Source organism: Macaca mulatta, chromosome 20 (genome assembly GCF_049350105.2).
Source record: "Macaca mulatta isolate MMU2019108-1 chromosome 20, T2T-MMU8v2.0, whole genome shotgun sequence".
Lineage (NCBI taxonomy): Eukaryota > Metazoa > Chordata > Mammalia > Primates > Cercopithecidae > Macaca > Macaca mulatta.
In genome coordinates this window covers 17,953,312-17,980,344 of record NC_133425.1, presented here as the reverse complement: position 1 = coordinate 17,980,344, position 27,033 = coordinate 17,953,312, and the positions used below count along the sequence as shown (strand labels likewise).

At 47.8% G+C, this 27,033-nt stretch overlaps 1 protein-coding gene across 1 annotated transcript in view; it reads right to left on the bottom strand.

The window, feature by feature from the left end:
• Positions 1–25,877, bottom strand: part of XYLT1 (xylosyltransferase 1) — a 366,386-nt gene extending 340,509 nt beyond the window's left edge. The window contains exon 1 of the mRNA XM_015125707.3: positions 25,323–25,877. Within this exon, the coding sequence (XP_014981193.2) occupies positions 25,323–25,688 (366 nt within the window). The 5' untranslated portion in view covers positions 25,689–25,877. The remainder of the gene's footprint in view (positions 1–25,322) is intronic.
• Between the last annotated feature and the right edge of the window lie 1,156 nt (positions 25,878–27,033).

Sequence of the window (27,033 nt, the reverse complement as noted above, 5' to 3'; positions counted from 1 at the left end):
AAGAAAGAGGTGACCACATAGAGTGAGTCTGCTGGAGGCCACTCTTCTGGCCAAGGGCATCTCTCAAAAAGTCACCACAGCAAGGAAGGCTGAGAGCCCTTCCTGACAGCCGCCAGAACATCTGTCTAGACAGGCCCCCGGCTCACCTGGGCTGCATGGAGGCCTGGGCTGGGCTCTTTTGAGCGACTCTCACTACTGGCTCAGGAAGTTCCACCCAGTGCCGCCCCAGCATGGAGGCTTCTCTGCAGCCTCAATGCAAACTCGCCTCAGAAAAGGCAGCTGATGAATACGCATGGAGGGTCTATTGTCTGAATCCTGTCACTAGCGGAGAAACAGCTGTTTGCAGTTGTTTATTCCTCTCCCTTTGGAGCCTTGGGAAGAAACGCAAGGGCTTGTTCTCCGGGGCACCACTCAGCAGCTGAAGGGAGTGAAGAAAACGGTGCTTATTTTTTTTTTTGAGACGGAGCCTTGCTCTGTCGCCCAGGCTGGAGTGCAGTGGCCGGATCTCAGCTCACTGCAAGCTCCGCCTCCCGGGTTTACGCCATTCTCCTGCCTCAGCCTCCCGAGTAGCTGGGACTACAGGCACCCGCCACCTCACCCGACTAGTTTTTTGTATTTTTTAGTAGAGACAGGGTTTCACCATGTTAGCCAGGATGGTCTCGATCTCCTGACCTCGTGATCCGCCCGTCTCAGCCTCCCAACTTGCTGGGATTACAGGCTTGAGCCACCGCACCCGGCCAACGGTGCTTATTTTTAATAGGATAAAGAAGTGGAACTCTTACGAAGTTTGGACGCTAGCAGAGAGACCACTCTCCGGGAGGTGCCAGGCCTTGTGGCGATGTGTTGCACCCTGCCTCTTGAGGGATGCTCAAGAGTCTATTCCAACTCCCAGCTGGAAATTCAGGCTCAGGCCATGGTGGTCGGTCAAACAGTAGGCTCGGGTGAGCACCTATAGATATGAGAGATCTAGAAAAGCTCTTCAGGCTTGAAAATAAGAGAGCAAGATTCCTATAGAGAGCAACCACCTGCTACTTAATATAGGTGACATCCTACAAAGGGCTGCCAAGCTCAGTTGTGCAGGCTGGGCACTGCACAAAGGTGTCCAACTGAGGGAGAAATCCAGCCTCTGTGAGCTGCTCACCAAGCCATGCTCCACAGTTTCAAAAATAAATATATAAATAAATAAAGATGACTAAGTGAGACAACAGCAGTCTCACAGATATACACATGTATCTATGTACTTCATCTTTAAATGCTCACTTATTGAATCTTCACAATAACCTTTCAATTAGGGACCACAGACGGCACACTGAGGCAGAGAGAGGTAACCTGACTGCTCTAAGCTCATCCAGTTAGGAAGGGGTGAATCCAGGATTTAAACCTAGGCTCTTGGTTCCCATCAACAAGTGATGCTGCCTCTTCTAGAAAAAAAAAATTGGCTTAACAAGTCCCAAAGTGTCATATTTAGAAAACACAGTGTCCCTCCCAGTCTTGAGTGAGACCTGCTTTCAGAAACACCCATGCCTCCCCTCGATTCTGCAGATGATCAGGCTGAAAGGAGGTAGGAGAAAACTCATCATCTGCATTACAAGGAACCCCTTCTAAAGAGTCCAAAGATTTGCTCTGAACTGGTGACAGTTTGGGGACCCCCACTCAGCCTGGAGACTCAACCGACCCTCAGCGGGGAACAGCCCAACCCAACCAGAGCCGAGGCCACCCGCTCCCTCCACAAGGCCCAGGGTCAGCCAAGGCCATTTCTAAGTGCGGGGGACCGCAGCCAAACTCGCTGAACCAGACACAGGGGAGCCCCAGAGGGACCCTCGGACTCACGGGAAGAGGACGCTCTCATCCCTGTCTGCTTCCCCACCCTCCCACTCCCCTCCATCCCTCCCTCCTTCGGAGAGCCTCCACGTTGGAAGCTCCGAAAATGGTTTTCACAACTCAGTTAGCAGCAATCAATTATTCACGACCTCGCTTCCCTACAAACTCATAGACTGTCACTGTTAGCAAGATAATTTCTGGACTCTGCCCAACAGCCCGGCTCTAAACTGTCAGGCAGCCTGCTGTTTACTTCCTCTCTTCCCTAAGACCCTCCCAAAGCCCACCAACCACTACCACTCTCAACACAGGACAGAGAGACAGACGGGAAGTCCCCTGGGTACCTGCAGCCTGGAAGGGACCTGACAGCCAGGGGCTGCTCCCAGTCCACGTGATACATTTCAGGCTCGGGGCAGAATGTCTGACCTTAGTTTAATCCAACTGGAAAATAGGACTCAAGCATTCTAGACCCTGTGCCAGGCTCTGGGACAAATCCCACATTATTTTATAAAACGCTTTAGGCTCTGAAAACGTTGTGTTCTGCACAAAGCATGACTTGGGAGGGTCCCCCAGACACGCCATCCTGCTGCTGAGTTCATGGTCAAAGACATTTGGAACTTGGCAGGAGCTGATATTTTAAGACCACCACTAGCACTTCCATCCCCAAAGCTTGAAGCTGTCTTTAGGAACACATTCCTACATCCCAGGGAGAAGGAGAGAGGTGCTTACGGGATGCTCTTGGAAAAAGAGCTTCAGCCTATGTCGTAAGACCCATGGAGGGTGGCTGGATAGCAGCTCTGCTGTGTGAACAAGCGACCTTCCATGAAAGCCACTTTTTCACTCTCTAAGCCTCAATGTCCACATCTGTCAAATGGGAGAATATGAGTACCTACCTCTGGGGCTGCAGTAAGGATTTTAAACAACGAGGCATTTAAAAAACACTTGGTACCTTGCTTGGGACACTGTGGACACTGTGGCCTCTTCAATGTAAGACTCTGTCGCTTGTGAAATGCATCATGAATTGAATAACAATTTGGGGGCAAAAGGGTGTGTGCTGAAACATTAAGGAAACATACACATCAATTGTAAAATTCACCCCAAATTTCAGAAATGCTATTTACTAAATATTGAAAATGTGTATCTTTGGCCGGATGTGGTGGCTCACACCTGTAATCCCAGCACTCTGGGAGGCCAAGGCGGGCGGATCACTTGAGGTCAGGAGTTCGAGACCAGTCTGGCCAACATGGTGAAACCCCATCTCTACTAAAAATACAAAAATTAGCCAGGTGTGATGGCACATGCCTATAATCCCAGCTACTTGGGAGGCTGAGGCAGGAGAATCACTTGAACCCGGGAGGTGGAGGTGGCAGTGAGCTGAGATTGCACCACTACACTCCAGCCTGGGCGACAGAGCGAGACTCCGTCTCAAAAATAAAATAAAATAAAATGGCTGTGAGCCTGGGTGACACAGTAAAAAATGTGCATCTTAAAATGAAGTGTGTTAACATTATTATAATTGCTGTATTCATTTTAGGTGGGAAAATGCATACAGAGAAGCTATGTGACTGACCTCAGGCCACACAGCCAGCAACACGATCTAGTCCCCACACAGCTCCAGAGGAAGGAGGGAGACAAAGAGGCAGAGTTAACCAGGCACATCTTCTCCCTTATCCAATTCCTCCTCCTCCTACAAGAATCAACAGTAATAATAACAATGGAAGATGAGGATGAGGGGAGGGGAAGGCGGGGAAGTGGAGGGGGGAAGGGGGAGGGGGAAAGTGGAGGGAGGGGGGAAGTGGAGGGGGAGGGGGGAAGTGGAAGGAGAGGGGGGAAAGTGGAGGGGGAGGGGGGAAGTAAAGGGGGAGAGGGGAAGCAGAGGGGGAGGGGGTAGCGGAGGGGGTGGGGGAAGACGGAGGGAGGAGGAGGGGGAGGAGGGCGAAGGAGGAGAAGGCAGCGGCAGCAGCAGCATGTTAGGTGCTAAATACAGGCCCAGGCACTGTGCTAAATGAAGCGCATATATTAACTCATTTATTCCTCCTGACAACCCTGTGAAGTGGGTACCATCATCACCCCCATTTTACAGATGAAGGAGCTGGGGCACAAAGACTTCAGTCACACAGCTGCTCGGTGGCAGAGCCAGGCTTGCGAACTCCGGCACCCTGGCACCAAGTCCCCGTGCTTCTCTACTGCATTGCACTTCATTCCCCAACTGAGACAAAGAGGGACATTTTGGTGGAGAAGGAAGTGGCATATAAATGTCATGCCATGCCTGGTCTCACCCACACGCCCGAGGAAGTTCCTCTGAACCCACAGAGCACGCCCCGGGCTCCCTCTCACAAAAGCAAGTTCGTGCCTCTCCTCCACTCTCCCCTGCTGCCCCAGGCCAGCTGAGCAGGCCATCGGAGGGCTGGGGCCAAGTCTGCAGCCCCCTCCTGGGGAAAGGCTCTGACCACAACAGCCAGCTTCTCACTGCTGTCTGCAGGATCTCAGCAATTCCACAGGCATGGAGAACAGGAGCCCCTGGACAGGGGAGGAAGGGGTTGCATGTCTGCCAGGCCTGCAGCTGTCGACACTTCCCCTGTGGGCTGTGGGGACGGGGCAGGCCCAGCACCTGGGAGAGGGCCCCTCCCCTGTCTGGCTGGTCCTCAGTCCCAACAAGGGGACTTAGCGTCAAGTGACGCGGTGGTTAGGCACACAGGCTTGCGGGGAGCTGTGCAACCTTGCGAGAGCTACTTCCCCTCTCTGTGTCTCACTTCCTCTGCCCATAAAACAATGACTCTGACAATGCTCACAACACAAGATGTTGGAAGCATTAAACATAAAATGCTTAGCATGTCGTATGTGCTTAATAAATGGCAGCTGCTATTACTATTATTTATCATCATCAACAGGACTACACATCAACTACTAAGAACACAGGTAGACCTTAAGGTGCGATCAATATGCGTGAGGAGCTGACGAGAACCCATGGAACAAGGCATGATTCCTCATTCTAGAATATCTTCGGCCTTTGGATCTTAAAATGTCACCTTAAAGTGGGGTTCTATAGCTCTCGCTTTTAAGGCATCTCCTCATCTGATCTTTCAGGCAATTTCTGAAGGAAACAGAAATGTTTACTGAGCACCTACTGTGTGCCATTCACTGTTTCTATCACTGGGAATACCCTGACGGAGTTAATGGATCCAAGACCAGCTATGATGGTGATGGCAGCTACTAATAAAAGGGCAGAAGGGGACCGGGCGCGGTGGCTCACGCCTGGAATGCAGCACTTTGGGAGGCAGATCACCTGAGGTCAGAAGTTCAAGACTAGCCTGGTAAACATGGCGAAACCTCATCTCTATTGAAAATACTAAAATACTAAAAATACAAAAATTAGCTGGGCATGGTGGCAGGCGCCTGTAATCCCAGCTACTCAGGAGGCTGAGGCAGAAGAATTGCTTGAACCTGGGAGGCAGAGGTTGCAGTGGGCCAAGATTGTGCTACTGTACTCCAACCTGGGCAACGGAGCGAGACTTCATCTCAAAAAAGAAAAAAAAAAGAAAAAAGGTGAGAAGGAGTCTAGAGTTTATTATTAGGTAGAAGGGGGAGGTGCTGGGAGGAGAGGACCCTTTTCTGCGGACAGTCACACCAAAACAGCCACGTACACATGGAGGTGGGAAAGGACACGTGGGTCACACACATGGCTGGAAGAAGAGACATGTGCAATCAGGGCACAGGTAACCACAAGAGACCTAAAAGTTCCGAGCACAAGGGACCTAGAATCCCTTAAGCTATTTTAAAGATGGGGAGACAGAGTCCCTGAAAGGCAGGCAGTCCAAAGCCACACCAAGCAAGATGCAGAACAGGTTCTGGAAACCAGTTATCCTGACTCCTGAAAGTCCAGATTACTTTGTCTCGCTTTGTAAACAGACTAAGACATTCCAGCCCAGCACAGCCCGCCAACACAGACAGACACTGCTGCCAGGCCAGGCAGCCCCCTCTGCCATCTCTCTAGATCAGTGTTACCAACCTAGGGGCAGTGCAAGACACCACCACCCTCACAATCAGACACCTTGAGCACAGGGCCCAGGACAGCACGTTTTGACATGGAGATGAGGGAGAGCAGTTCCGAGCTGGGGACATCATCATTCTGCAGGGGCAGGTGGGGAATCGGGAAAGCCGTTGCAAAGGACAAATGTTCTTTCGTTGGAGGTGGAGTGACAATAACTGCAGAGGGACTCTGGGATGGTTGTTGGACACACAGTGGTTCTGTCTCCAAAGAAAGTGGTCAACTTTTTGCAAGTGTTCAAGCTCCACCTCCAAATCATGTCATTTCTAAACCAGTCAACTTTTCTAGGTTTTTAATAAAACAGAGATGGTGAACCCACTAGCGCAGCTGTTGGGAACCTCACCCCAGAGAACAATTGACAGTGGCCTGGAAGGCCCTGCAGGCTCTGGCTCCTGTCCTTCTTCCCAAATGACTTTCACGTCCTTGTCATAATGATCACACGTTTACCTCCTCTTCCCACAATCCATGCCCAACTATCCTCTCTTTGTTTCATCTTAAATGTCACCGTGTTGGAAAAGCCTTCCCAGATGACCCTCGCCTTCTCCATGACTCACTGTCCCCTCCATCGGAACCTGAGCTGCAGGAAGTCAGGGACCCTGTTTTGTCCACTCCTCCAACCCCAGCTCCCACGCAGTGACTGGCACCTAGTAGGCTCTTGGTAAAATCTTGAGTTGAGTGAATAAGTATCCGCAAACATCCTGGGTACATCTATAAAGCAATACACTCACAGAAAACTCCTACTACGTGACACACCGTAGATTATCAATGGCTATTGCTGGGAGGACATCAAAGTCAATTCCAAACCAACAAGGTTGGCTTCCCATTTCCGCTGTGGAGTAGCCTTGTGCTTAGTGAAACAGAAGTTTCTTGCCCGTCACCCCAGGGACCTGCTCCCCAGGACCCCACCCACCCCAACAAGGCACCCAGTAATGAGGAAAACCCTGGCTTTACAAGATACAGGAAGGCATGAACACTGGGGGGAAAGTTCACTGGGAACCTGTAGGACACTGAGGGTATTCTTCAAAATGATAAGTTACGCTGCCGTTCTTAACTGTTCTTAAATATGAGAGGAAATTGATCAGCAGAAAAAAGGTACATGAAGTGTGCTTTGCTTTGATGTGGGCAGGCTAATTGATAACTTCCCCTAACCTGCCCATCCTAATAACATGAAACTAACGGTGCCTCCTGCTACTGACAGGTTCCCTTACTCAGTTGCTGTAAGAGAAGCATTGAGTAAGCATTGAGAATCAAGGAACCTACAGTCTATTCATAGATTCTAACCCTAAGAGGAATGAAATTAGGACTTTATATGGTTAGGTCATTAAAGGATCTCATGAATTAATACTACTGTGTTTGCATTCTATTTTGTGAATTTCTGCCTTTATTTTTATTAATGTCCCTTCCCTACTTTCATTTTATTCTCAATTCTCTTTTCTTTTGTTTTCATTTTTTTTGTTAGAGACAGGGTCTCAGGCCTGACACGACAGCTCACACCTACAATCCCAAAACTTTGAGAGGCCAAGGCAGGAGGGTGGCTTGAGGCCAGGAGTTCGAGACCATCCCAGTCTCAATTTTTTTTTTAACGGACTTTCATTTTAATTATTTTACTCTTTCATATTTAATGTCAAAACCTAAAGTGCTTTTAAAATAGACTACCAGTTTTCCTCTGGGCACAGTGTTAGCCTTATTTCAAGTTTTGATATGAAGTATTTTCATTTTTGCTAATCAATATATAATCTGAAATGTCAAATTTAATCTATTCATTGATCTAAGAATTACTTAGAAGAGTTTTGGTTGTTTACATTTCTATGTGATTGTCTTTTAGAGGCTAATTTTCAATATATCTTATTGTTTTATGAAGGAAGCCTGGAAGATTTCTACTTTTGAAATCTATTAAGTTTCTTTTTAGACCAAGTTAACTACCGCTTATAATTAGCACGTTAGAACATCTAGAAAGTAGTCTTTAAAAACAGAAAGTCTTCCCCTAGAATACACACACACACACACACACACACATACACACACACACACCTTTGTAAAGAGTTTCAGTGAATACTTACAATTCTAAAGTCTCACCTTTTCAAAAGTAAATATTCCAACAGAGAAAGACAAACCATTAAGCTAAAGGGAAAGGAGGCAAACTGCCAAAATGTAAGGGTTAAGTTTCTCATATCTGGGAATTCCACACCCTAGAATCATAACAATAGCATTACAGCTTTGCACCCCTATTTTAAAGACGAAAACTGAGGCTTCCAGATCCTGAGTCAGACAGAAAAGATTTTAGCTGAGACCAAGGGTTTCAAGTGCACGAATCCTTTCTGCACTAAATTCAAATTTCGTTCCAAAAGTAATACTAAAATAGCAGCTGACCATGTTCTCTTGTGATATTCCTTAAGTTTGTTCATCGCACCAAGCAGAATCAGAAGACGGACTCCTAGAACAGCTGCGGCTTTACTCCTGGTAAAGTGGGTTGGCTTAGGAGAGGAACTGACAGGACTCTGACAAGCCCCCGAAAGGATATTAAGTCATTTTTCAGCCAGTACCAAGCCAACATGAAAGACGGGTGGATCCCAGGGTATCCTAATGTTATTCTCCCAACCCTGTCAGTGCTAGTGTCCAAAAAGTGGAGCAGCAAATGGGAAGTGACCGGCATTCAGAAACTGACACAGGATCCCGCATTTCTAAACAACGCTGCCAACGCACACCGAGGCAGCACCTCCGGGCAATCTCTGTGCTCCAATGCTGTGGCCGTGTACAGCGCATGCAGTCCCCAAAGGGACATTTCAGCACAGAGTTTCAATGTAAAATGACACACGCTACTGCAGGCTAGAGATCTTATTGGGGACACAGGGCTATATTCATCTGTTTCCCAGCAAGAAAACCAGAAAGCCAAAGATAAACAGAAGTCAATCAAAGCAGAAAGTGACATCTAGAGAAAAATGCCTAATTCTGCCAGACCTGTTTTGCTGAATAAAGATAAGAGCCCCGTGGACAACATGGCTTTGGTATAAGAAATTAAACGATGGCAGCATTCCCAAAAGCAACCAAAGCAGTTGACATCGGGCTTGTTCCCAACAGCCTGGAAGGGACTGAGAATGGAAGAACAATCGACAATTAAGAAACTGTTTCTACGGACTCTGAATTTTGCAAGACTAATTAGGAAAATAAGCCTTGTTTCAGAGTTTCAGCATTTGAAAGTATTACTGCACTTTACCTCCTTCTCTGAAAGGTAAGACTTCCAAATTAAAATATAATTGTCAAATCAATTGGTTAAAAAAAAAACAGTAGTTAAATGAATTCCGTTCCTAGGTATATACTCAACAGAAATGTATGCATGTGCTTACCAAAAGATATGCACAAGAATGTTCACAGCAGCACTATTTCTGATGGCCCAAATTGGGAACTTCCCAAACGCCCATAAACAGAATGGATATGTAAATTGTGGTATAGTCCACAATGAAATAAACAATGCAAATGAACAATTACAACTCTATGAAACAATATAGATATAGGGTTAGCAAACTTTCTGGTAACGGGCCAGACAGTAAATATTTTAGGCTTTGGGCCCATACAGTCTTTGTTGCAACTACTCAATTGTGCTGTCACAGCACAAAAGCAGCCATAGCTGATATATAAATGAAATGGACATGGCTGTGTTCCAATAAAGCTTTATTTCTGGCCGCAATTTATTTATTTATTTTATTTATTTTTTTTGAGACAGAGTCTTACTCTGTCATCCAGGCTGAAGTACAGTGGCACAGGCTTAGCTCATTGCAACCTCTACCGCCCGGGTTCAAGTGATTCTCCTGCCTCAGCCACCCGAGTAGCTGAGACTACAGGCATGTACCACCACACCCAGCTAATGTTTTTTGTATCTTTTAGTAGAGATGGGGTTTCATCCATGGTGGTCAGGCTGGTAGCAAACTCCTGGTTTCAAGTGACCCACCCACCTCGGCCCCGCAAAGTGCTGGGATTACAGGCATGAGCCACCATGCCCGGTCAATTTGTGGACACAAATTTGAACTTCATATAATTTTCACATGTCACAAAATATCATTCTTTCTTCCCCGTGGCAACTATTTAAAAACATAAAATCCATCCTTAGCTCAAAGGCCATATGAAAACAGGCAAAGGACCAGACTTGGCCTGCAAGCTGGGTTCACCAACCCTGGATAGAGATATAACTCCAGATGCAATGTTAACCAAAACAAACCAGGCACAAAAGAGTACAGACTGCATGATTCCATTTCTGAAAAGAGGCAAAAGTACCTGATGGGGTTAGAAGTCACGATAGAGACCCCACCTTCGGGGGCTGGATACTTGGGTGTGATCCCTTTCCGGAGCTGTTTACTCATGATTGCTGCATTCTTTCTCAGGCATGTTGTACTTCGAGAAGTTTAGCAAGTTTTTATAATAAAGTAGCTTACAATTCAATCAGCTTCAAAAACAGAAGTGTAAAGAGAACCAGAGCAATCAAATTAAATTAGCTATGACTTCTTCATGATGGCCAGGTACCCGCCAATGCTAGAGTACTTAAGAATATTTAATAACAATGGCTGGGCACAGTAGCTCACACCTGTAATGCCAGCACTCTGGGAGGCCTAGGTGGGCGGATCACTTGAGGTCAGAAGTCCAAGACCAGCCTAGGCAACGTAGTGAGACTCCATCTCTAAATAAATAAATAAATACATAAATACATAAATACATAAATAAATGTAGATTTAAATTGTTTTCCCCTATTATTGTTTTACTTCCAGGGTGGGGCGTGTTTCATGGTTTAAGGGATGGTGCTACCATCAGAATCTGGCCAGGCTGTTTTCTGTGGCGTCTGTGCATAAAGATGATGTCCACCCAATTGCCAGTGACTCCTCGCATGAAATCTGCCATCAGTACTATTAACATAAACAGCATCTGGCAAAATACACGGCCTTCAACCCACAGCAAAACCTGCACGGTACTCTCACGAAGGAAAAAGGCCAGGTCTGGCTTCCATTTGATTTCCAGAGAATATGCAATGAATTATTTTTTCTCACCGTCAGCAGCTGAGTCTCAGTGAAATCCGTGCTTGTAATTATTGCTGTAATTATTATTTTAATACAAATCAGCAACTTATCAAAATATTACGTGTCAGGTGCTACCTCTTTGCTCCAAGACTATGGATGGAAGTTGGAGGCCGTCACTCCAGCTTCGCTCTGTGCACACAGAGGATGGGAATCACGGTGAGGTCTCTTCTACCACAGCCAGACTTCCAGCTTCACAGATGCCCACGTCCACAGCCAGTTTCACACTCGACCTTCTTTTACAGGCAATAAGTCACTCTGTGCATTTTACGTGGTGGTTTGACCTTCGGCAATTCAATTCACTCACTGCAGGGTCTCAGTGGTTCCATCTTTGCAGGGGGCAAACAGTACAAACCTTTTTTTTTTTTTTCTTGAGATAGGCTCTTGCTCAGTCACCCAGGCTGGACTCCAACCACGGCTCACTGTAGCCTCAACCTCCCAGGGTCAAGTGATCCTCCCACCTCAGCCTCCCAAGTAGCTGGAACTACAGGCATACTACCATGCCCAGCTGATTGACTGTTTTATGTTTTTGTAGAGACGAGGTCTCACTATGTTGCCCAGACTGGTCTTGAACTCCTGGGCTCCAGCAATCCCCCAACTCCTAGGTCTCCCAAAGTGCTGGTGTGTGCCACCACGCCCAGTAACAGTGCCAGCTTTCTGGCAGTGCCCTTCTGAAGAAAACCTAGTGAGAGTTGTTTGGTTACATCTTTCTGTGCGGCACACACATGGCATTTGACACGCAGGCTCCTGAGTCACGCTGGCTGAGCTGAAATTCCAAGTCTGCTCTGTGACTGCGAGTGATTTCTTACCCTCTCTATGCCTCAATTTCCTCATCTGTACATGGGAATACTATCAGCAGCCACATCATGAGGCTGATATAATGATTAAAATGATAATCTAGGAGACGCTGCTTAGTACAGCACAGCACCTGCCATATAGTGACATCCAATAGATAATAGCGATTATTATTATTATCATTCTGAGAGTTGCAAACTCAAATCCCAACAGCCATCTTGTAGGTAACACAGATAAGCAAAGTGACCTGGTGGGCCCGTGTAGAGGGGGCAGCCACATCCCCCCTCACTCAAATGGTTACCTCTGGGAATGAAAACCAGAATTTCAAATTTCTTAATAGGCACTCTAAATTTGATGTGGATTGGAAATCATTGATTTTGGCTACCAATTTAAGTTTTGATTTTAAAATTTACCTTTTCTTTAATTAAGAAAGAAGGAGGAAGAGGACCCCATGCTGTCATTATTCCATCTGGAGCCCAGACCTGACTCACAAAGCTCTAGGTTTCCTTCTGGCTTACGCATTCCCCATCGCTGCTTTCTAGCACCCACTTTCGTTGGAGGGCTGTATCCGCCTGCTCACTCCAATAAACAGTCAGTTTCCTCGAAATGCTGCTGTTGTGCATTTTTTGTTTGCTTTCATCCTAAAAGAAAGCCAAACAGGAGTCAGCCTCTAGGCCGAAGAAGAATGAATAACCTAACTTCTACCCATTTCCAAACCACCCAGTCTTTCACCGAACATCCTTCCTTAGGAGATGTTTAGCTTAACATCTCTCCCTGCTCTCTGTCTTTAACTCACCTTCTAAACAAGAGAAAATCAGACGTCACAATTTGAAAACTATCCCTCCATAGGATTACAAGAAAAAGCAGGCAGTAAGAGCATTTTACATCAACAACGGAATCATCTGCAATACTCGATGACAAGCAAAGGGGGTTCTCAGTGTCTTTCATAACAGCTGCCCCTTTTGAGCTGGGATAAAAGAAAGTGCAAAAGAGAGACAATGAATAGGCTTTTATTTCAAAGAGAACATCTGCAAAGCGTGGTCCTCCATTAAAAAATAAACAGAAAACAGCCACTAGTGTGGGGGAAAAAAAATAAGATTTCCCATTACATCTCTAATTAATAAAGCCCCATTTCACCAGGAAAAAAGAAGAAGAAGAAGAACTTTTTCACATCCCCAAAGAAAGGATGCTTAATGAGGTAACTGTTGTATTACTTGATCCATCTAATCTGGTTTTAATACTATCCTTAAATAATGTATACATTAGCTTTCCATTACCAAAAACATTTGTTTATTTTATGAACGTGAGTCTGGTTGAGAGCTGAGACTCTGCAAAATTATCATGCCATCCTTGGGCTCCCGGCTTTTATTGCTTCTCCCCTCGCTCATTATGAAATGATGAGTTGTCTCCGTTGCCCTTTTGAATTGCTGCTAACGTTGCACTGCGGTTCTGTTACCCTAGTTCTGAATAGGAGAGCCTTGGTTCAGGGTTAAGTTAATGTAGTCATTACTGGCCCATTTGGGGACCCATTCATCATGCTAATTTCATGTCCAACACCTGGAGGACTAGAGTACAAACACTCAACGCGAAGCAAATGCACAGTGAATCCAAAAGATGCACATGAAATGTCCAGACCTCAGTCACAGAAGACAGGGATGGGGAGCCTCTGGGACCATTACTTTCCAGAATTCTGGGAGCAATGCAGACATCAGAGAGGGCCTCCAATGGGCAATTCTTTTCCAATGGACCCAGAGCACAGTTCCTCCTAACATCTAACTTCAATCCTTTCTGCTTGAACTTCAGAACAAAACAGTACAGCTGTTTACCAGAGGAGCAAAGACTCTTCAAACGGGTTGAGTTGACATTGACCAAACCTTGGCCATCTCAGCACTTCCTTGACCATCATTAACCAACCAAGTTGCAATCAGAATTTGAAATCCAGTTAGGGTTTGCTTATGTGTTTTCATTTTGTTAACCCCACTTCTTCTTACTTAAATGCCACTTTACCTGCACGTTAAACCAGAATAGTGTTGAAACTGCCGTTTTGACTGGCTGGTTATATTTCTGTATTTTCCAAAATATACATTTAAAGAAATATACAGCTATTAATAATTTCTTTAAATATTCATCCAAGAAGCAGAAGAGAGGTGCATCCGGGATGTTGTCGGTGCTATGACTCCTGGTCTAGGATACTCAGATGTGTTCAGTTTGTGAAAATTCATCACGTTGCACCTTTAGAGTAATGTTTATATCATATGGGTTTGTCAGGAAAAAAGCAACTAAAAGAATGTAGGCAATATTTAAGAAGTGAGCCAGACATGGTGGCTCACGCCTGTAATCCCAGCACTTTGGGAGGCTGAGGTGGGAGGATCACTTGATCCCAGGAGTTCCAGACCAGCCTGGGCAACATAGCAAAACCCCACCTCTCCAAAAAATACAAAACTTAGCCGGGCATGGTGGCACGCACCTGTAGTCCCACCTACTCAGGGGGCTGAGGTGGGAGGACTGCTTAAGCCTGCAAGGTCAAGACTACAGTGAGCTGAGATCAAACCACTGCATTCTAGCCGGGGTGACACAAGGAGTCCCTGTCTCAATAAATTAATAAATAGATTTAAGAAGTGAATAAATGTTGTACAGATATGAAGAGCAACTCTTTGTAAAAAGCTTTTAGAGAATATCTACCCCTGTAGCACCTCCAACCACTAGTGCATCAAGATTGGTGTCTACACCATATTTTGGATTCCTGGGGCTTGTTTAGGACTCCTATGGCAGAAGGCATGATCCAAAATAAATCCTTACCCCCAAATAAGTAAAATAAATCCACCCATCCAAAACAAATGCTTATCCACAGCTCTTTCTTTTTATTCAGCTCCCTAATCGTTTCCTTCACTGCACTTGTAACAATTTGATTTTTTGCAATGTTCTTGTTTGTTTTTATTGGGAGGTCATCCTGTCCCCAAACCATAAACGGCATGAGGGTAGGGTCACATCTGTCTTTCCCCTCGCTGTGCATAAGGCCTGGCACACAGCAGACCCCAACCAATATCTGATGAATGAATGGATGAGCAGGTGGGAAATTTCCAGCGGATTTCACTCATTCATTCTCTCCCTGTTCCCCGCGGGTTACAAGACGCTGTGAGGAAGGAAGGCAGACAACCCCGTCTGAACACTCCCACATTCTGCTGCTTGAAGACATGAGCCCCATCTTCCACTCACATGAGGCTTTCTGAGCTTCAAAGCACTTTCTCATCTGTTTATCAAATTTAATCCTCACAACCCGGGGAGGGAGGTAGGCTTATTAGCATCATCTGATGAAGCGCCAAAAAGACACAGAGATGAAAGTCACGGTCCGTCCCTGACAGCGTTGGGACCAAGCCAAGGTGCTCAGGAATGTTCTACTTTTCCACCCCCCCCTTGTCTCTCAAGACTCCCAACTTTCCAATGCGTGTTATTGGGGGACAAGGTCACGGGGAACACAGAGGGAGGGGCAGATGAGTCAAAAGCAGCCTGTCACTCACACTGCCTGCAGAGGGGAAACGGGTTTATCAAATTGCAGAACGCATGATTCTATTTCTGTCGAGGACATTTGCCTTCAGGATGGCCTCAAGTTTATAAGAATTTGCATATTTTGGGTCTCCACCACCAGCTAGGCGAGGAGGGAGACGCCATCATGCCAGGGCAAGGCACAGGCAGTCAGAGGCAAATAAGTGCAGTGAATAAGCCACATGGGAACAGGGTAACCACAGATGCTCAGTTTTACGTCTTCATAGGAAACACAGAGGTCTTCCAAATGGGCTGCAAACTCAACAGCCAAGAGAGGCCAACCAGGTGGCACAGGTGACAGGAGAGATCTTGGGGGGACTCTTGGGGACCCAGTGGGTCTGCAGTGTCACCATTCCTCAGCGTGGCTGTTTAACGCCAAGCGAGCACCATGGACCCTGTATTGCTGGATCTTATGACTTTTAAAAGAATTCCAAAAATCTACGCTGTCTCACGGCATATCCTAATCTTTAAATTCCAGGGCCTATTTATTCTAGCACACGGTGTGGGCAAAATCAAACCCACCCATGGGCCATGGATTTGAAAGTCCTCCTGGCTCTAGCAAACATCTCCTATCATGCGGCTGCATCAGGGGGCAGAGCAGAGCACTGACCATGACCCAGAGCTGCGCCTCACCATCAAGCCCTGCCAGGAAGGTGCCTTATGGCCCCTGGGCTTCAGACGAGGACACTGAGCTCCAGAGAGGCAAAGTGCCACACACCGATGATGTCCGACCACTGTCTTCTTCCTCAACATCACACGACCCTCCTCCCAGGCCCCACAGCATCTGCCCACCTGCTCCCCTGGATCATTTCCGGGGTTGTTTCCTCAGCTACAAGAAGAGCTTGGGCCCCATGAGTGGAGCAGCCCAGGCCTCATGGACGGTTCTGGGATGGCACAGACCTCAGGGCTCCCAGGGCTCTGAATCATATTACTTACTCCTCGCCCTGACCTTCCCAGAGGACACCTCCCTTGTGTGTTCAAGAGGTCACCATGAGAAAGGGTACCGGCTAGGATGTGAGAGTGATCTCCCTAGAGATAGGCCACTTATCAGCACGGGCGCTAACTCTTGCCTGCCAGACTGGTCCTCCTGGAAGGCAGGAGGCACATTGGTCCTGTTCACCAAGGTAGTTCCAGTGCTGGACACAGGGACTGGTACCTTCTAACTGCAGGAGTGGAGGATGGTGGACAGGTGGATGAATGGATGGATGGGTAAGTGGATGGACAGATGGATGGATGGACAGAGGACGGATGAATGGACTGATAGATGGATGGATGGTCAGACAGATAAATAGATGAATGGACTGACGGATGGATGGATGGATGGATGGATGGACAAATGCATGCATAAATGGATGGAGGGAAGGGGAGAATGAGGGGCTAGAGTCAACAGACTTACTGAACACAGCCTTTGGAGACACCACCCAACTTCAATTCCTAGTTTGGACACTTCACATCTGTGTAACTTTCATCCAACTTATTGCCTTAGTTTTAATTCTTTCAATCAGTAAAACAGAGATGAAAATAATAGCTCTTAACTTGCCAGATGTTATAAGGATTCAATAAAAGCATGTCTTTTTAGTCCTTCCACAGTGTTTGGTGCATTCAATAAATGCACCTCATCATCACCACAGTTGCAACGTTTGTGCCTCCCGGGTAGGGAACATTTGCATCAACCTCTCAGTCCCACAAACCCATCTTAAACCGAAACTACGCCCCTTGTGGCCAAAAATTATGGCAAAGCGTGACCTGCGAGGAGAAACAAATGCCTCATACCACATTACCTCATCAGCATCCACTGACACATTAGCCTGGATTAGATGTCCACATATGCAGTAGTCACCTGGCTGGGACAAACCAGGCCTGGGACAGGACAAATCCATTCATTGCCCCTAGATGGCCCTGAAAGATGAGTCACCCTCATCCACACACACAAAGCTTGAGAATGGGCCCCACCCCTTCCTCATCTGGCAGGGTGTCTGAGTTCGTAGTTCCTGATACTAATAATGCCAGTGTCCAGGTTCAGGGCTAAGGTGACACCCCGCCCCACACCCATCTTCTTTGTGATGCCTCTGGCTTCCAACCGGGGGGACGGGGCAACCGAACCCAGAGGGCACGTGGGCACCATCTGATGAGCATCTGCGGGCAAACGGGTAGTTTCTGTTGCAGGCGGAAGGAAGTGTCCACAAGATGATCCGCACTGCATGTTCGTTGAGATAGCTCTCCAGCGTGCTGCAGACCCAGGCTCCCAGGTACAAGTGGTGGGTTACTCAGTGGGCCAACCACAGAGCGGTCTGAAGGAATGGAGCAGCAGGAAGTCTGCTGTGGTTGAAAGAAAAGCCAATTTCCCTGGCCAAAGAACCCTGCACAATATCCTCTTGCTCCCTCCTCCCCTTCTCCCTTGGTTAGAGAGAGCTGAATTCAAGACTCCTTTCTCTAGCCAATTTCAAGTTCAATTCTTGACTGCTGAAAATATAATAGTACACAGCTTGAAAGATTAAACGAGTTCATGCACAAAAAGGGTTTAAAACAGTGCCTGGTAAACAGAATAAAAAACCCAGAAATAAACCCACTCTTTTACATCAACTCATTTTTGACAAAGGCATCAAGAACAGACGCTGGTGAGCGCAAAGTCTTCAATAAATGTGCTGGAAAAACGGGATAACCATTCCTACGGATAACCTTAAGACTGAAACTAGGCCCCATCACTCACCATATACAAAAACCAAATCAAAATAGATTAAAGACTTAAATCTAAGACCTGAGACTATGAGACGACTAGAAAAAAACACTGGGGAAACACTTCAGGACCTTAGCTTAGGCAAGAATTTTTTTGGGTAAGACCTCAAAAGCACAGGCAACAAAAGCAAAAACAGACAAATGGGATTATATCAAGCTACAAAGCTTCTGCACAGCAAAGGAAACAATCAACAAATAAAACAATCTACAGAATGGAAGAAAGTATTTGCAAACTACCCATCTGACAAGGGATTAATAACCAAAATATATAAAGAACTCAAACAACTCTCAACAGCAAAAAAACACAAGTAGTCCAATTTTTTAAATGGGCAAAAGAGCTGAATAGATATTTCTCAAAAGAAGACATACAAATGGCCAAGAGATATATAAAAAAATGCACAGCATCACTAATCACCAGGGAACTGAATATCAAAAGCACAATGAGATACCATCTCACCCCACCTGAAATGGATTTTATCAAGACGACAAAAAATAACAGACGCTGGTGAGGACGTGAGAAACCGGAACCCTCATATGCCATTGGTGGGAATGTAAATTAGAACAGCCACAATGGAGAAGAGTATGAAGGTTCCTCACAATCTAAAAACAGAACTACCATATGATCTGGCAATCCCACTACTGTGTCTACACAGGAAAGGAATTAATTATCCAAAGGAAAGGAAATCAATAAATCGAAGAGCTATCCACACTCCCATCCTTACTGCAACATTCTTCACAATAGCCAAGATATGAAATCAACTTAAGTGCCTATCAATGGATGAATGGATAAAGAAAATGTGGTGTACACACACACACTGGAATATTAGTCAGCTGTTAAAAAGTGAAATCCTTTCATTTGCAGCAACATGAATAAACCGGAGGCCATCATATTAACTGAAATAAGCCAGCTACTTAGAGACAAGTATCCCATGTTCTCACTCCTATGTAGGAGCTAAAAAAGTGGACGACAAGAAGACAGAGAGTAGATACGTGATTAGGTGAGTGAGGGGAGTGGGGAGGAAGACAATGACTGGAAGGTATAAAAATCCAGTTAGATAGAAGGAATAAGCTCTAGTGTTTGGCAGTCCAGTAGGGTGATTATCGTTAACAATAATCTATTGTATATTTCAAAATAGCTAGAAGAGCCGGGCACAGTGGCTCACATCTATAATCCCAGCACCTTGGGAGGCCGAAGTGGGCAGATCACCTGAGGCCAGGAGTTTTAAGACCAGCCTGGCCAACAAGGCAAAACCTCATCTTTACTAAAAATACAAACAAAATTAGCCAGGTGTGGTGGCGGGCACCTGTAATCCCAGCTAATCGGGAGGCTGAGGCAGCAGAATTGCTTGAACCCGAGAGGTGGAGGTAACAGTGAGTCAAGATTGTGCCACTGCACTCTAGGCTGGGCAACAGAGCAAAACTCTGTCTCAAAAAAAAAAAAAAAAAAAAGAATAGCAAAAAGAGAAGAATTTCAGTGTCTCTGACAAAAAGTAAAGCTAAATGTTGGAGGTAATGAATATCCCAATTACTTTGAGTTCATCATTACACATTATGTGAACCTATCAAAACATCACATGTACCCCCAAAATATGTACAACTATTATGCATCCATTTTTAAAACCACCTAACACACCATAACTGCTATGCGAGCATTATAATTATTATTATTATCATCATCATTATTATTACCCCTGTATTTGCATCATGAGTTAGGGGTCTGATTCAATGTAAATTGCATGTCTGTTTCTTTTCTAGGGTTGGTACCTTTTTAGGAATCTGCAATAAGAAGTGAGAAAAGTAGAACAAAGATTTTTGAGACTGGGCAAAGTGGCTCAGGCCTGTAATCCCAGCACTGTGGGAGGCCGAGGCAGGCAGATCACGAGGCCAGGAGTTCGAGAGCAGCCTGGACAACATGGTGAAACCCTGTCTCTACTAAAATACAAAAATTAACCAAGCGTGGTGGCGCACACCTGTAATCCCAGCTACTCAGGAGGTTGAGGCACAAGAATTGCTTGAACCCAGGAGGTGGAGGTTGCAGTGAGCCGAGATCACACCACTGCACTCCAGCCTAGGTGATAGAGCAAGACTCTGTCTCAAAAAAAAAAAAAAGATTTTTGGGAATGGCATGGTTGCATTTAGGGTTTTTCAACAAACCATGCAAAAGAAACACAACTCAGAAAGGTGGCATCTTTGGAAAGGGGCAGGTCTGGGTTTGGATCTCAGTTCTGCTACTCCCCAGCTCTGTGAACTTCATGAGCAAGCAGCTTCAATTCTTTGAGCCTCAGTTTCCTCCCGGGGACAGGAAAAGTCCTATCCCACAAAGTTGGAAGAAATCAGTGAGACAGTAAGGTAATATTTACAAATCCCTCCATTATTCCTGCCATGTAACAAGCCATCATAACATCAGTGATTTCTAGCCGGGTGTTCTTAGTTTTAACTTTTTATCAGTTGTGTAATACCGTCTTCCTTCCCAGAATTTTTTTTTTTTTTTTTTTTTTTTTTTTGGCAGCGGTGAGCATTTAATAACCCAATGTATATAAAATACCTAAAGGATGCCTGGCACACAGCAGGCACTCAATAAATGTCAGTACTCCTTCCTCTACCACATTCTGTCCTGCTCACACAGAAAGAGCTGTATTCATTCTACTGCCTTGGATTTACTCGCACCCTATACTGCGTGGGAAAATGAATAACTGCAAGAAATTCCTTATTTTCAAATATACCAAGAATTTCCTCTTAAGAACAGCTCACTTTTGAGCACTGATTAGGCCCACACGAGTTCACATATATTGCTACATTTCGTCCTCATACATCCCTATGAGGTAGCTCAGATTCAGAGGGCCAAAATTACAGTGACTTGCCCAAGATTAGAGGCATGAGAAAGGGCCGAGCCAGGAGGTGAACCCAGGTATGTCAGGCCTGAGGGTAGTGAACAGAGGCCTCTTTCATTGGCGCTGGGGCCTCGCACACACTTCGTGGGACGTTTTCTCCTGTTCCCACCCCCTTCCTTAGAATGTAGGTTTTGTTCAGATCAAGTTTGTTTTTTACTTATTTTTTATTTTCCCCAAGGCATTCTCTCATTGTTTCTGGTAGACGGGGATCTGGGTCCATAGAAATGGGGAAATGCAAAAGAAAGAGAAAGAAAGATATCATAAGTGGCAACTCTTAAGGCAGCACTGGTCAAAAGACAGAGACTTTCAACCTCACCTGTGCAGTCCAACAGGTGTGCGTGTTAAGTTCTTCTGCACTGAAACACTCATATAGATGGATTTATGACCTTATGGATCATAAACAGCTCTGGAGTGGGGGGTGGGGCAGACTCTTATTTCAGAGATATCCCTAAGGATATCTTTGCTTTCTGAGGTACACACACACACACACACACACAATGACGTGATGTTAAGTATCTGCTTTAACTCAAGCCGCCAAATTTCCTGTTCTATTAAAACCATGAATCAAAATTGAACAGTCACCAGTAAGTAAGAACTTATGCCATGGCTGGCTTCCTAGGTGAAAAAGAGCAAGCGTTTCACCACCCAACCTTCTGGAAGATTTTCAAAAAATGAATTGATAAACTATAGATATGTTAGAATTTATCTCACAAACATATCTATACCTAGGTATATAATTTCTACTTTTATTTATCTATTTTAACATTTTCCAGTATATGATTTAAACAGATGGCAACATTTGCAGTAAGATAAATATTATTCAATGATGCATATTTCTGTATACAAAGTGTAATGCATCGCTCAAGCAAAATAAAACTCCATTGGAAGCGTGAAAAAAAAAAAGGGAACCATCAATAAAACACCCTGTTTTCTGTGGTCGCAGAATATTTGGATAGGAAGAAAAGCTACACCTCTGAGGCTGTTAGAAGCAGAGGTGATCTAAAGCCAGTGAACCGATCTTTCAAAGTCACAGTTGATGTCTAAAAAAGTCCTGAGTTATCTGAGTAATGTGAAGTATGAGGAATTTCTGCCGAAAAATCAACATTTCAAAGGGGTCGGATAATACAGAAACCCCATTCTACTTTGTGTGCTTATGTGGGGCGGCAGGCAGGGGGTGGGAAGGGTAATAAAAAATTAGATGTCTTAAATGAAACTTACTGAGTAACAGTTTATCTAAGCACACAAGCAATAAATGTGGGGACTTCAAGAAGAGAGTCACTAAGGGAAAGAAAATAAACATTCATTACATTAACACACACAGCTCTCTTTCATTTTCTCCAAAATCTATTCAGAACCTGTAGGCTGATCCTCATGACAGCTCTCCCAATATTTTTCCTCCCTTTATAAGGGAGTCTGTCTGTTTCTGAAATTCTGAGATGACAGTAAAATCCACAGTTTACTGGAGACCCAGTGAAGGAATCAGAGTCACAGCCACAAAACAGCTGCAATCCACCCAATAATTCTAATATTTAAGAGCTTTGAAAGAGGCTGAGAGGAAAAGGAGAGCTTGCAAATCTTCTATGGACATGCCCTCTGCCTCTTTCTACTTGAGAAACGGGGTGTTTCCTCTTGGCTTCTTAAGTGCACCAAAAATACAATCAGGGCCTTCCACCGAAGCACAGCTCCCCAAACATAAAAAGGACAAATGCTCTGAGGCTGTGGGCATCAGGAAGCAGGAAGATCTGGCTTAGGAAATGCCCTCTACACAATGCCCGCCTGACACTCTCTGCAACACACCCACCAGCAACCCAGGACACAGGTTCCCCCCACGTGCAAGAGCCAAGACTGTCTACCCACCCCATATCTGCCTGCAACAGAGCACTGAGAGAAAGCATCTTCTTCTAAGCATGTGTCTAAGCATCTCTCTAAAAGAGCCATCTGGAAAATCACGGGGATTTGTTTCTTTAAATGTCCCACTCCTGAATCTCCCTCCAAAGCATCATCCTGGCAGCCCCAGCAGGGTTTGGAAACAAACTGCACATTTCAAGGGCCTCTATTGCTTGTAAAAAGGCCTGGTCCTCTCCTTGCCTGCAACCCAAGCTCCAGCTATACCAGACTTCAGGAACAGCCTGCCCCCTTCTGGTCTCCTGGAGCTCCATGGAAGGGCAAGAACTGGGTGGGTACAGACAGAGTAGGACAGACCCCAGGCTCCATCCAGCCAGCCTGTCTGTACTGTGATTTCAGGATTTAGCAGGCTATGCAGTAGGTGTAGGGGGAGAGGAAAGAAAGGAGAGAGACAAGCAAATGAAATAAAATACAAATCCCCGAAAGACAACAGTCAACAGCATGGTAGACAGCTACCAAGAAGAGAAGAGAACCAAAAGAAAAAAAAAAATACATAAATGTCTACCTTGGAAGGTAAAGAAATCGACACTAGGACATGCAGGTTTGGGGAGAGTAACTGAACTTGCAGTTGGAAACGGAGTTTCAGAAAAGCAAAGCAACTCCGCTGCTGGAACTGAAATTCCAAAAGGAAGTAAAAAGGAAAATAGTGTGTTCCCACCTACCTCCCCAACCGCAGATCTCTCAGAGGCTGAGCTGGGTGTGAGAGAGTAAAACACTGAGCCGAACACACAGACAGGCTGGGGATGGATGCTCACAATGCCGGGACCTTATGAAGAAATCAGCTAGCCTTGCCTCCTTCCTTTTCTTCATTTGTTTCAACAGGTGCTGTATGCATCCTAAAGGTACCTCCTGAACCGACTCTGAATCCCAGATGCAAAGCCCCAGGCTTCCCCCACCACATCTCCCCTACACCTTCCTACACTGGACCAGCAGGACATGCCCCACAACCCTCCCACCGCACCTCCTGGGCTCTGGATGCACAAAGATCTTCTAACTGCATTTCAGCCAGAACCCATCCCTATCAACTCCAGGAGTTCAAAGGCAGTGTTTCAGAGTACCCCTCTCTGTAAGGAAGAGATCACAGGACACTAGGAATGTTCTGGTTCTCCATCAGGCAGCTCTGGCCACTATCCTCCCCGCAAACGAGGGAAATACTTCTCCCCGCTACCCACACGGCAACATGAAATGCCATCACTTCACGTCTTGGGACTGCCTCAGCTCGCAGGCAGGAAGAGCTGCACTCCGGCAGAGAGGGTCGCACAGACTCCGAAGAAGTTTAGCAGCTCACAAAGCATCACGCTGTGTACGAAGGCAGTCTTCAGTGAGGACTTCCAAAGTGACAAATGATAGAGCTATGCATTCAGTCCTCAGGATCCTGAAACCATCCCCCCTGGTGTCTAATACCCTTTAGCAGCTAGGCAAACCCTTGCAGACAAGTAGTGTGCCGAATAAAGAGACAGACACACAACATATTGGCTATGCCCTAAGGCAGAACTCACGCCCCTGGGAAACTAAGACCTTGGCTCTGAACTGAGGACTCCGGCCTCCCGCCCCAGGTGCTCCTAGTTCAGCAGGCTGGGCAAGGCAGCCCAGAGAAGGTGGGAAAGGTATCCCTGGAGAAGTTGGGGACAGGGTAGGAAGACAACTCAGTTCCCCACCCAGCCACCCAGACGGCCCCAGATCTGCGGAAGAAACAGTTTCAGAGCCCTGACTGTTCACACCCACGGAGGGCAAAGTAATCCCATAGGAGTAGAAGCCCTGACGGTGTGGTCGGACACACAGCTGGTGACCCGAACCGGCCGCAACAAGACAGAGAGACAGAGACAACCAGCTAGGAGAAGGAGCCATGCCCTGAAACTGGAGATGGGGAGGAGATAAAGTCAGAGAGGGCACGGAAGACGGCAAGGTTAGAGACAGAGAAGGTGAACACGGAAGGCTCAAACATCCAGAGAGGAGAAACAGAACACCCAAAGTAAGACCAGACACCCCGGACTGAGTATTGATTCAGGGGCATGGTCAGGGACTTGGGACGCCCAGCTCAGCCCTCGTCGCAGGCCAGGACGAACAGAGGGCTCATCTGTCTGCATCCAGCTCGGCAAAAACCAAAGAGATGCTGCTGCGACAACCGCCCAGGATCAGCGGCTGAGGATCCGGCGCGATCCACTCACTCAGACAAGGGAGCGAGGCACCAAGACCCACACGCACGGAGCAAGTCAGCTGGGGTCCCCAGCAAGAGTGTTGGGGAACAGGAACCCAGCCAGGCTCCGGTAACCCCCAAAGCGCCCCCACTGGAAATAACTTCCCCCAGACCCCAAAGGGTCCGTGTTCAGACTCTGAAAGGGGCAGCCCACGACCCCTGAGCCTTGGCAGGGACCCCACCCGACAGCCCCGGGCAAGAGGCGATGTGGAGTCGGTAGGCTTGCAGAGTCCCAGTCTGATGACCGGGTTCAAGGGCTAGGGGGGCGCGGGGTCGGGCTGCCTTCTACCCTCCCTCGCCGCGGGGCGCGAGCCGAAAGGGCATCTTACCATACCCCGGGCGGGCAGTGCCCCCCGGCTGGCCAGCTGCTGTGCCCGGGGTTCTCCGGGGCCGCCTCCCCGCGCCCGCGCCAGGGGCCCCCGTCCTCCTCCTCCGCCGCCGCCGCCTCCTCCTCCTCCTCCTCGGGCTGCAGCCGGCTCGGCGGGCAGGTCCCGGCGCTCCCGGCGCGGGGCCGGGGCCGGGGGAGGCTGCTCTCCGCCGCCGGCCGCTGCGCCCCCGCGGCGCTCCCCGGCCCCGGAGTCGAGGCTGCTGAAATTCCACACGACCAGCGTCTGCAGCAGCAGCACCGTGAGCGCCGCGAGCAGCGCCGAGTGCGAGCGCCGGGCCAGCCTCCGGGCGCACGGCGCCGCCACCATCTTCGGAGCGCGGCGGGCGAGCGGGGCGCGGGGACCCCGGCGCGCTCCGGTCCGCCCCCGCGCTCCCCGCGGCTCCCGCGGCCGCCGACTGCCGCTCGGGCTCCCGCTCCGGCCGCCGCCGCCGCCTCGGCTCGCCGCTGCTCCTCCTCCGCCGCCGCCGCTGCTGCCGCCGCCGCCGCCGCCGCCGCCTCCACCGCCGCGGCGCGGAGTTTTCAGACGGGCAGGGACCCGGACGTCACCAGGAGGAGGAGAAGGCGGGGAGGCGGGAGCGGGGAGGCCGCGGAGGGGGGCGCCGGGCACGCGCTCGGAGACTGGGCGCGCAGGGAGGGGCAGGCGCCTAGCCCGCGCGGCGCCCCCTCCCCACACCCCTGTCCCCGCTGGAGGGGAGGGTGATGGGGAAGGGGCCGGGGAAACGCGGGCCGGGGCGGAGAGGGCGGGGCCTGGGGGCGGAGCCGAGAGAGGAAAAGGAGGAGGGATAGGAAGGGGGTGGGGGCGATCAGAGAAGACAGACACCCCTCAGGACGAAGTGGGAGTAGGATGGGGGGCGAGGGGGACAATTCCCAAGGCGGAAGAAGAGAGGCGCGGCAGCAAAACAGGGGAGCTTTGGTTGAGGGTGGGCCCGCTCAGAATCTAGGGGAGGTCAGGAAGAGAGGGGGTCCCGAGGTCCTGTTTTCCATGTGGGCCGATGGCAGGAGGCAGTGCGTAGAGGAAGCTCCTGGCCCCGGAGTTCGTGGTCCAGGGATCTTCTGTCGATACCAGACCGGTTGGCAGGTGGACACGTGAGAAACATTTCAGGAGTGTCAGAGCCAAAGTCTGATCCCTTCATCCTGGGCTTGAAGGGGTGGGGAGGAGGCTTTGGGTGAGTTTCTGGAGTTAATCAGCACAAGCTCCGTGAGTGACTCTTGAATCACACACAATCCCCGGTGCCAACGATGTACTAAGCGTTCACTGAGTCACTTCTCTGGTCCCTGAGGACTCACAAGCCAAAAGACTCCAAACCCGGTTGGCAAGTGGTTTAGCGGCAAAAGGGAGACCCGTGGAGTTACTCAACCTTCGCAAGATGCAAGCCCCCAAAAATGGCCCCAGAGCCTCCCAGCATGTCCTTTTCCCCATCCATACTGAACTCCGCCTTCCTGTCTGCACAGGGCCCAGGTCCTGGGGAAACAGGTCTTGCTTTTGAAAGGGAAATTATTTCCCATCCAGACTGGTCTGTCCCAGTGACCTTGAGCCAGGAGGAGGAGGACTCCTCCCTGGCCCCAGGCTTTCTCCTCTGTGGATGGGGGTTTAGGCAGAAGGATCCCAATGGACTCAAATTTCATCCCGAGCCTTCTCTGACTCAGTCTTT